The 11543-nt window shown below is 39.9% G+C and overlaps 1 protein-coding gene across 2 annotated transcripts; it reads left to right on the forward strand.

Moving 5' to 3' along the window:
- The first annotated feature begins 1847 nt into the window (after positions 1-1847).
- Positions 1848-7327, forward strand: LOC122652314 (glucan endo-1,3-beta-glucosidase 2-like). Of its 2 annotated transcripts, none has more exons than XM_043846021.1 (4): positions 1848-2013; positions 5312-6565; positions 6727-6754; positions 6944-7327. In XM_043846021.1, the coding sequence occupies exons 1-4, from the start codon at positions 1959-1961 to the stop codon at positions 7095-7097; spliced, it is 1491 nt and encodes a 496-aa protein (XP_043701956.1). In that variant the 5' UTR covers positions 1848-1958; the 3' UTR covers positions 7098-7327. The 2 variants fall into 2 exon arrangements, with proteins under 2 accessions (XP_043701956.1, XP_043701957.1); XM_043846022.1 differs by having other exon boundaries at positions 6953-7327.
- Positions 7328-11543: the final 4216 nt, after the last annotated feature.

An 11543-nucleotide genomic window follows, 5' to 3' on the forward strand; every position in this document is an offset into this window, starting at 1 on the left:
CAAGATGCTCTCTCCTAAACTCCTCGCTTCTCGGGCTGGCGCTTGGAGGACAGTCAACAAAGTCGCCGTCAAAGAACTTTCCCCACTGGCGGTTGAGGAACCTCTCCTCCACCGATAAGCCCGTACCGTGGTCAATGATTTTGTAACTGGGTTTGACCATCATGGAGAACAGGTCACCAGCATATATGGCAGCGGTATCTACACGTCACGAGAAGAAATAATATTTAATTGCATCCCGGGCTACGGGTATAACAGGGCTCCTCTCCTTGGAGGCTCTACCCAATGAATGCCCAATGAGACATCCGATGGCTGGGCTACTTGGCACACATCCCGATGCGCACTCACAGATGTGTGCCAGGCAGATTGAGCTTCTCTCTAGGGAGAAAGCGGGATCTAGTCGTTAGGCTATGCCGCACACATCCCAATAGCAACTGGGCATGCGTCTAGATGTGTGCGGCATAGCCCAGCCCTTGGATGCCCCCTAAGTACTTCATGGTGCTAGGCTCCCTAGAGCATAGTTTGAGATATCGGATCGGATCGGCCAATTTTGGTTGGGTCGGATCGATATTGGCTGAGTCCGATCCTGATACCGATCCGATCCAACTGTACGGACATGGGTGAAAATGTAAAAAAATTAGTTTTTTTTATAAGAAAACAAGGACAAAAGTATCATATTTGCCCGAGTTTGGGCAATCCCGATCTGTATTGGGTGCTCTGATCCGTTCCGATCCAGTCGATACCGAGATCACAAACCATGCCCTAGAGAGGAGCCGGATCCGTGCCAGCCAACCCAGCCTTCGGATACTTATTGGGCTGGCGCGCTCATTGGAGAGGAGCCGGACCCGTTTGTTGATGTTGTTCTGGTTAAAATCTCTGATGAAATCCACCCAGCAATCAGCAATCAGCAATCAGCAACAGGTGACAATGCTTATAATACCGGAGGCACATGCCACATGGCATTTTGTACGCTCCGGGTTGAAGAAAAGCCCTGGACAGTGGAACCCATAAAGGCCAGATCCCTTAGAGCGTATACGTGTGATTGATCAGTGGTGACAACAGTACTGTCTCCGTGTCTCGACTCTCGAGTCTCGACAGCTCTTCGAAGACGAATCTTGGGATAGAAGCGCACAACACTCACTGCGCACCTAAGAGCGTTTCTTCTGAGACATTCCCCAACAAAAAAACCAAAAAAACGAAAGGTTGAAGACTCGAAGACTTGAAACAACCGAAAGGACAGTTTTTAATAAAGCAAGAAATTATCCGGAATATGACCGTTGAACCCAGCAGCTATTTTGCCAGGTCAGCTTTCACAGAGTGGACCCCTTTATAGTCAAGAGAACTTGATGGAATACACAACAGTTAAAGCTATCGTTCTGTACACCCTATCTCCTTACAGTTGGATTGGAATAAATAATCTATATATCTGGATCCACAAAACTGCTGAAATCTCTGCTGATTTGGCTTAAAGTAGATAATGACAAAAAGAGTATGAGTGGTAGTATTCTAATCCAACGGTAATAACAGGTCTAGTGCGTCGTAGCTTTCAGCTATTCTTACACCATCAGGTCAACAAAGGTCAACAAATGTCTCTGGTCTGCCATAGACCATAACTGGTTAACGAGGACGGTGGGGAGATGATAACCGTCCGATCTCTGACAAACACCATGTGATTGAAGGGAACAACCCAGAGTGACAAAAAGTTACCATAACTGCTTATAAAACCCCACCAACAGCTCTTTTTGGTTTTGTTTGATTCTGCTTCTCCCTCCCTTAAAGAAAGAACCGTTTTTTCCCCCTTTCAGTTCAGGTCTTCTTCTTCTCTTTTCTTCTCTGCTCCCTATCTCTCTCTCTCTCTCTCTCTCGATTGTTCTTCCTTTTCGTGTTTTCCCCTCTCAACTTGTCAGTGTAGACGTGTAGTGTAGGTGTGGAAGATTTCGATTTTACATTGAAGAATCTCTATGGCCCTGCTGCTTCTGTTGCTCTTGGCAGTCTCCGTTGTCACAGCTGACCAAGGTGCGTCATTTCTACACTGTCTGCTTCTACTTTTACTTTTTTATAATACTTCGGGGGTGGATGTCTTGTCTCTTGTTTTCGTGGGCTTGCTGCTGCTTCTGAGGTGGATTTCTGATATGTCAAAACTCAATATTTTGTTTTTGAAGAGTACATTATCTATATTCTTTCATGGGTCGTCTAGATTTTTAGCTGGTTTGGGATAAAATGGGTTTCAGTCTCCGTTTCTGTTCTCTTTTGGCTCCTCTGTTTCCTGTCTTTCCCCATTGTTCAGTCTATGCTACAAAAGCTAAATGTGTTCTTTCCATGTTTAATGTTTTAAGTTTCTTTCAAGGGAATCGACTGAAAAAAAAAAGATGCTTCTTTCCCCTCTATTTGAGTTCATGATTTGTGGGTTTGAGCTGTTATGGGAGCAGTCGAGTAGAGGAAGGGAAAAGAGGCTTCTGGGGTTCATATTCATGGCTTGGTGGTGTAATAATACTCTGTTTTTGGTACTAAATGTGAGTGAAGATAGTCATGGCCTTGTACCTGGTAGAAATCTCTGAGATACAGGATATGGAGACTAGAGAAGAGTGATTCTCCCATTTTTCTCCTTTCTCCTCTATTCGTGACTTTTTTGGGTTCACGGTAGCAGGAGACCTGTTGTAAAATCTGCACCAAATTAAAATTGAAATCTCATCTCCCTTCTTTCAATGGAAAACGATCCTATTGCTTTTGTTTTAGGTTTTAAAGTCTAATCTACTGTTGGGTTTCCCACAGTACATGAATAAATGTTTTTAGTACTGTTCCCAAATAGAGAGTTCATCGATAACATCAAAAGATCAGAACTTTAAAAAGACTTGTGTTTCCAACCACACCTTCTATACTCTATAAGGGTTAATGGTTTGTGGGCATGGTTCACTACCCACAAGGTCACAACCGATGCATGCATGCTCATTTCCCAATTCCCACACCGTTCATGGGTGGGTTAAACTCTTGAATGGATTCTCTTAATCTAGTATCCTACATTTGTTTAACAGTTTTAAGCTTCGAAGATTGCCTGAAAAGAGCTTAAATTACTATTTAACAGTTAAAAACTCCACTGCTCACCCTTTCATTACGGTCCTCTCTCGATGCTTTAAAAGGCTATGGGCAGGTCTTGTTTAGTAGGTAATTCCATTTATATTCTTCTTGAAACCTTATTTTTCTGAAAGAAAGCACTTTAAATTACTTTAATGCTGTCCATAAATTAAGATAGAAGCTGTCGTTATACATGGAAAGAAGTATATATTAATTCTTATGAAGTGCTTTTCTTAAGGTTTTGGACTAAGCACCATGTTAAGTAAACAGAAAATTATATAAGTGACACAGTTAAAAAAACGGTATCGGTATTGGCCGATCCCTATTTCTACCGTTCTTCTAGGGTTCAGGTGGTTCCCGACCGATTCAGAATAGAATCAGATCCGGAACAACTGGACCCGGTCCTGATCTTGTTTCCGAGCTTAATAACCTTGGTGACAGTAGTCAATTATTTTATGGTCCAGATTCCAAAAAATCCTTCAATTTGTTGGATTGTGACTCCCTTCTTATCCCAAATGTTATTCACAGCTGGCATGGGTTATTTGTATATTGTATCAATTCTGTACCTTTCTGGAAGGAGGAAGAAAGTTGAAGCTCGGTGGTGTTGAAAAATATGGATTGTTGACTGAAAAGAGGATTATGATAATGAAATCTGATATGTAAACTATTTTCATGTTTTTTCTCTGGAGTAGACTGTTTTCATGTTTGTTTTTGCCTAAAATAATATAGGGGAAAGTTTTCCTAAACCCACGGTGAAGGAAATCTAGGGTCATAATTATTCCCCCTACTCGACAAAGTCGTTGTAGCCCTTAGGAGTCCCATCCAACGATAGTGAGGTTAGGGAATCGGATTTTAATCCTCTCCATTTTCAGATCCATTATTTCTTGTTATTTCCCCATTCCCCCTGCTCGACAAAGTCGTTGTAGCCCTTAGGAGTCCCATCCAACGATAGTGAGGTCAGGGAATCGGATTTTAATCCTCTCCATTTTCAGATCCATTATTTCTTGTTATTTCTCCCTCCAGAGTGCAACACGTGGTGGACTTAAATCTAACGGTCTTAAATCATTCTCTTATTTTGATTAATGAACTAACTATGGTTACCTCAACCCAGAGTCTAACCCGGGTCAAGTTTAACCAAACCAATGTTGGACCCATGGTTAACTCAAACCATCGTTGTTGCCCAATAACATAATGCATTCAACGGTAAGGATGATTCAATTGGCTCAATGTTTAGCTCAGGAGACTACATTTTTGGGAGCCATATATGTGAATGGTGGTGATCATCTGTTTCTCCAGTATGTGAAATTTAAGGTAGGAAGGGCACCTTTAGATAAACTTCCCTCCTAATCTTCTCATACTGTCAAACTATAGTTAATATGTACTAGCACCTTCTCTATTGTGGGTTCCACCTTCAAGAAATGAGTCAAATGACAGTTTCATGTGATAGAGGGTGGGAAGAATGTGATGAGGGCCATGAAGATCTAGGAAAAATGTTTCAATTTTCAATTGTTCTTGTCATAGGTAAGCTGCAGTGTCTTTTATATGGTTTGCCTTGTGATGCTTGTTTTCAACTTTTCTTGTATGAAACCGTATTTTATGAAAAGCTTTGTGGAGTGCAGCCAAAAGTGATTTTCTAATTCCTACTCTTGCCAGACTTTTCTAGTGCAAAGAAAACTTTCCAAGGTGGGCATAAGAGACACAAACAAATGAAATCCTTTGAACCTGCCAGAGGGGAATTCTTTGCCAATTCATCAAGGGCATTGTGTGTAGAAATAACTTTTTCTAATGTGTTCCATTTTTCTGTCTTTCCATCTTGATCAATTTCGTAAGCAGCAGAAATATCTGGTGGTATTTCAGTAATTACACTTACCCATCTTGTTATTTATATAAATACATCCTAGATACTTTTTTGGCCATGTGAGTGATCTAATCATCACCCGATAGAACTCATTTAAGAAAAATATAACTAAGCATAGCCTGAATATTATAATTTATGAGTCTGAAATATGAATACAACAGACAATGACTGGAACTTTTATTGCAATAACATGGATAATATAACAAGTATTGCAGTGCTTGGGCACATGGTTAGTTGTGAAGTTCTGATGGTTTCCATTACAATGGGCATCTCTGTTGATATGGTGCATAGATTTCTGTTATTTTAACTATGTGTCTACTGTCTTCAATTTGTGTAACTATGGGCAGCTAAATTGGTAGCTAATGCTTTTCTCTGATCTGGCAGATGCATTTATTGGTGTAAACATTGGTAAAGACCTCTCCGACATGCCTAACCCAACTCAGGTGGTTGCCCTTTTGAAGGCCCAGCAAATTAGACATATTCGGCTCAATGATGCTGACCGTGCCATGCTTATTGCACTTGCTAACACTGGCATTCATGTGACAATCTCTGTTCCAAACAATGAGCTCCTTGGGGTGGGTCAGTCCAATGCTACTGCTGCCAATTGGGTGGCCCGGAATGTTGTGGCACATGTACCTGCCACCAACATCACGGCCATTGCAGTTGGGTCTGAGGTCCTTACAACCATTCCGAATGCTGCACCTATCCTTGTAAATGCCCTCAAGTTTATCCACTCTGCTCTTGTTGCATCCAACCTTGATAATCAGATCAAGGTGTCAACACCATTCTCATCCTCCATCATTCTTGACTCCTTCCCACCATCACAGGCCTTCTTCAACCGCTCCTTGGACCCAGTCATGGTCCCGTTGCTCAAGTTATTGCAATCCACAGGATCATACCTCATGCTCAATGTCTATCCTTACTATGATTACATGCAATCGAACGGAGTAATACAATTGGATTATGCACTCTTCCGCCTTCTTCCTCCTAACAAAGAAGCTGTGGATGCAAACACACTCCTTCACTACACAAATGTCTTCGATGCTGTGGTTGATGCAGCTTACTTTGCCATGGCATTCCTTAACTTTACTAATATCCCCATTGTTGTCACCGAGTCAGGCTGGCCTTCCAAGGGTGATGAGAATGAGCCAGATGCTACTATTGATAATGCCAACACATATAATAGCAACCTAATCCGGCATGTGCTGAACAATACTGGGACACCCAAGCACCCTGGAATTGCAATTAGCACCTACATCTACGAGCTGTACAACGAGGACATGAAAGCTGGGTCCCTTTCAGAGAAGAATTGGGGGCTCTTTGATGCCAATGGTGTTCCTGTTTATATCCTGCACCTGTCAGATTCTGGAATGATGCTAGCTAATGATACCACAAACCAGACATATTGCACAGCAAGAGATGGTGCTGATCCAAAGATGCTTCAAGCTGCATTGGACTGGGCATGTGGGCCTGGAAAGGTGGATTGCTCAGCTTTGTTGCAAGGACAGCCGTGCTACGAACCAGACAATGTGGCTGCTCATGCAAGCTATGCTTTTGATGCATATTATCATCAGAAGGGAATGGATTCTGGGACATGTTACTTCAATGGCGTGGCCGCGATAACAACTACAAACCCAAGTAAGAAATTGTACCATGCTCAACTCTACGTTATGTGCATCTGATGCAGTATGCTGCTGTGGACAGCATATTTCCTCATTCTCTTTTCTGTTTTTTGTTGGCTTTCCTTGAGTGGGCCATTTTCATGACTTACAACTGATATTATGGTTCCACTTTTACAGGTCATGGTTCCTGCATATTTCCTGGGAGGTATGATATAATACTTTAGATTTGCTTATCTGGGAGCATATATATAGTCTTTGCCTTTACCTTTGTGAAACCGTCATTTTGGAATGTTTTGAATGCAATTTTTCTTTTGGTCATCTACTAAAATTGAAACTCAGTTTTTTCACCATCTACTTGAGATTGATTCTGTTACATTTTCCTGTGTGTGCAAAATGTTGGCAGGAATGGCACGTTCTTAAATGGCACATTACTTGCACCTTCATCGAATTCCACAGCCTCGAGCTCTACTTCACTAAATTTCCATAGTGGTGGTGTTAGAAGTGCTCTGATCATTGGAATTGTACTTTGGAGTGCAGTTTTCTTGTGATCAGGTGGTATGATACTTGAGTTGGAATCCTTAAGAATTTCTGGTATGGACCGAGATGAATTTTATCCCATCAGTCAGCAATCCCTGCAACATACCCAATTTTGTTTCTCCAATAAAGGAGAGAAGGGAGCAGCAAGGTTGTCTAAATTCTATGACAGGCTACCAGTTTATTTGATTTTGTACAGACAGACCAAGTGAATTATTTGGGATTATTGGTGTATCTGCTCATTTAGTTGGAACAAGGCTGGTGGGTTGGTTGTTGTTGTTGTATTGGTGTATCTGCCCATTATACTGCACTTGCACTTGAGTTGTATTCTTTGATTAGGTTTAACTGTTTAAGAATGGTCCAATTGATATCCTTTCTATTTATTCTCTTGACTTGCCGGAACATGACATGACCTTTTTGAGATGCACAGAAGGTGGCCATGGTTTTTCGGTTGAAGGTCTGGTTGTTGGATTCCTCACGCGAACTGATAACCTGATTAACCTGAACTGTTTCTTAATTGATTCAATATTTCATTTTCCTTTCTCCCATCAAGTGAATGAATCAAATAAACTAGAAACCATAATGTAGTATGAGTCAATCAAGCTCATGAAATTATCTGCAAATTAACTTTGGTCAGCTTATTTGGTTGGCCTTGTTGTAGCTTAGAAAATTAATGTTGTGAGCTGATAAAACTGATGATAAATCAAACCTGAGAAGTGTTTTTTTGTGGTAATAAACCTGGCTAGTTATGTGAATCAATTACTGAATGTGAGTCAATTGCCAATACTACTGATCCACAAAGCTTTTAAATATGGACTAGCTAGAGATTCCATTAAAGTGGTTTTATGCTGCCTTGTAAGCAACTAATCCCCATTGGTTAGTGATGGAATTAGAAAAATCATAGGATGCAAATTTGACAGTAAAAGATGTGAGTGGAGTTCCAGCATCCCCTTTTTTGTCACATGAGATGCCAACTGGTCAAATCTGAACCATTGAATGGGGATCCTCTCTATATATTGTGTGGAGGTCTGGAAATACTCGCATATAAAATCTGATGTTAACGCAATTACCCAGAAACAAAACAGAGCAAAGATGACTTCACACTCCAATATGATGTGCTACATCCACGGGTGAAGCTAAAAATGATTTACTATGTGATGAAAAAAAATACAACGAAGATCTCTCAAGAACAGCCAAAGGTTGCAGCAAAACTCTCCTCAATAACCCTAACTCGAAAAAACTCCAATCTCACTTCTTTTCTTGTTTACACAACAAGATAACAAAACAAACAAATACTCCTCCAAAATGGATCGATCCATTAGGTCTGGTCATATAACATAATTGACCTCATCTCACAAAATTTCCCTCTTAGGTCGACACCAAAAATGTTAGGGCAGAACAAACTTCGAAACGGATATAAAATTGCGAGATACACATAACATTTAGGCTGATACTTGCAAAAAAACCCGATTCAAAAAGATCAAAAATCGGATCTGTGTCCCTGTCAATGACAGAGTCAATTTGTTAATTTGATTCAATTTTGTTAAAGATATCGATTAATGGATTTTTTCACCAAAAAAAAAATGTATGGATTTCACACTTTTATTAACCGTGTTATACACCTTTTTACCAAGAAAAAACAAAAAAAAAAAAAAGAGTTATACCTTCGGAATTCTGTTCCACCGAAATCATCACCCAAAGGTTAGCCCAAAAAAAAAAAAAAAAACCTCAAAGGATCCCAAATCGGCGGCCGAAATTGGGCGGAGTGCAGAAAATAATTTTGAAGTAAACGGTGACCGTTTACGTCAAAATATAGAAGATCTGCCACGAAAACCCTAATTTCAACCTTCCTTGGTTCGAAGTCCTATAAATAGAGAAAGTTTTCGCTATACAGTGGGAGGAGGATTCACCCAAAAATCCACCAATTTTACGAATTCTTTACAAGTATCACGTCACTATTCTTTCATTCTTAGGGCATTTCTCCTTTTTAAGATATCTTCTTTCTTGGTCTTCTTTTTCGTCTTGGTAGGTCTAAAATTCTGTGTTCGTGTAAGGACGGGCGATCCATAAATGCGGTTTTTGTTTGTGTTTTCTGCAAAATCGGTCTTTTTAGTCTTTATTAATGTATGAGAAGAAGCATCTTAAATGTGATTTTCTCTGTCAATATAATCCAGAGGAGATACGAAGAGATGCGAAAACAAAAAGAGTGCCTCTAGGACCAGTGAATCTCACTACCATAGATTTCACTATTTCTCGTAGGTTCCATAATTTTTCGTATTCATTGCAGTTAATCTCCGTCGATTTTTCTATTTTGTTAAATAAGATGTTTGATTCATTGGTTTTGATCCAAGAATAGTGGGATTTGCTACTCGATGATGATCATTTGCTTTAACCACACTGAAGAGAAGCTGAGGGGTTTCTCCTGCTTGTTATGTGCGTTGGATGCAATCTTTGGTTCTTGGTGTTGCTTCATGATTCTTCTCTTTAAGGGTGGGATTGTTTTGATTTTACGATCAACGTTTCCCTCTTTTAAAGAGAAGAAGAAAACTCTGCCTAGCATTAGAGAGGGTTTCTGTTGCACTAACGAAAGCGTTCCCTCGTAAAGTTTCTTATGTGGAAAACTTTGGTCCATTTGACTGAGAGCAAACGAGCAACCACTGTTGAATCTTCTCTTTTTCATTGGTGGAACTCTTGAATCTTTTCTTTCTGCTTTCGGTTGGATTATTCTACTTAGTACCCATTGTGACAGGGTAATTGGCATATCTGAATCTCAGCTCCTGTTTGATATGTCAACAATGTAAATGGAAAGAATCGATTCTACGTTAAGGATTTTGAGAACTTTTTGAAATTGGGGACTAGGATTTATAGATGGATTGGACAGAAAAATGTCTGATGTTTAAGATCATGGCCAAGGGTACCTTTGGAAAAGAATGAAAATCACAAACAACAATCACACAATGAATACAAGGATTTACTATCAATTGAGAATGATTTTTGCGGGTTCTGTGGGGGTGGAAAGCATCTTTAACACAATCCGCTACTGCTGCACATTTCTGCTTTTAGAAAGCAGAGACTCCGACTTGCATTTTCAGTGAAATGGAACTAATGGTTACCTATAAAACGAACAAAATTGAAGACTCAAAGCATTTCAGAGGAAGGTTTACCATAGGCAGTTGGTTCAGGATAAAGTCTAGTACTGTTGGGTAAGATTTCTGTGAAAGGGAACTAATGGTAACCTATAAAACGAACAAAATTGCAGACTTGAAGCATTTCACAGGAAGGTTTACCATAGGCGGTTGGTTCAGGATAAAGTCTAATACTGTTGGGTAAGATTCTGCAAGGTTCAGTTCTGCAGAAGGGAGCTTATATAGTTAAGAAAAGATGTTTCTGCACTAATGGAGTTGAACTGCTGCACCTGTTTATTTACATGCTTCAAGCATCCTACTCCTTTCTTCAATTTCTTCCTCTGGGAAGGGATGCAGCTTAGAGATTAATAATACTGGAAAAAAAATTACAGAGAAGAGAATCCTGAAAACTATCCAAACCAAATCTTTATGGGATAACCAACTTTCCAATGCAGTCAAAAATGAAAATGGAAGATGGATTGTAACTTCCCCACTGTGGGACTTTGTGGTTGGGAGATGGGATCAACAAGGGTTGGAATTGATTTGTTAGATGTTCTTGTTGAGGGCAAGATAAAGTTAATGTTGGCTTAGGACTCAGAAGACCTGAGACCCATAATGAAGCACTTCGATATTAATTGCTGTTTCATTGATAATGCTGGGCATGCAAAACATAATCTAAGACAACAAATCCAATATTACTTGAAGAAGTCTGAATGTACTGCTACATTTTTTTTTGGTAAGCTGAATGTACTGTTACTGACTATTAAAAGAGAGCTATTTGCCTAGATATTAATGATTTTCTTCTTTCCTACATTTGTTAGCTGTGTAATCTGTACAATTTGCCATGGATTTCAATTCCATGAATGCAGGTCATATCTTTGAAAGAGTTTAAAGCTGAACATGAAAGGGATTCTCTTGTGACTGGCATTGGTTAAAAGCAAAAGAAAGCTACATCATGAGTGTTGCAATGTCCCTTGAACACCAAATAAACTCTGTAACAGAAAATGAAACCATGTCCTAACAGTAAAAAATCACAGTTTTAACATCCCAATTAATTTTGGAAAAATTACAGATAACTAAAGATTGAGCTGCACAGAAGTTGGTCCAACACTGCAAGGAAGCTGAGTTCCACAACAACAGATCCGAGATATGATGATCACACCAGAGGAAATCCTCCCTGTATGGCTTTAAACCTGCCATAGGCTATCCATCCCAAGAAGTCAGCATTTGAATAACCATTCTCCGGCGTCATTAAAAATATCTCAACAGTGGTTTCTGTGCCAGACTTTCCTCGGCAGCCCTGTCAATTAAACTTTCCATTAACACTGGTAACCA

Source organism: Telopea speciosissima, chromosome 2, assembly GCF_018873765.1.
Source record: "Telopea speciosissima isolate NSW1024214 ecotype Mountain lineage chromosome 2, Tspe_v1, whole genome shotgun sequence".
Lineage (NCBI taxonomy): Eukaryota > Viridiplantae > Streptophyta > Magnoliopsida > Proteales > Proteaceae > Telopea > Telopea speciosissima.

Excerpts from the sequence above, each read along its gene's own strand:
- LOC122652314 (XM_043846021.1), top strand. The coding sequence starts at position 1,959 with ATGGCCCTGCTGCTTCTGTTGCTCTTGGCAGTCTCCGTTGTCACAGCT. Across the intron at positions 2,014-5,311 it reads CGTTGTCACAGCTGACCAAG|ATGCATTTATTGGTGTAAAC; the intron begins GTGCGTCATTTC and ends CTGATCTGGCAG. Across the intron at positions 6,566-6,726 it reads GATAACAACTACAAACCCAA|GTCATGGTTCCTGCATATTT; the intron begins GTAAGAAATTGT and ends CCACTTTTACAG.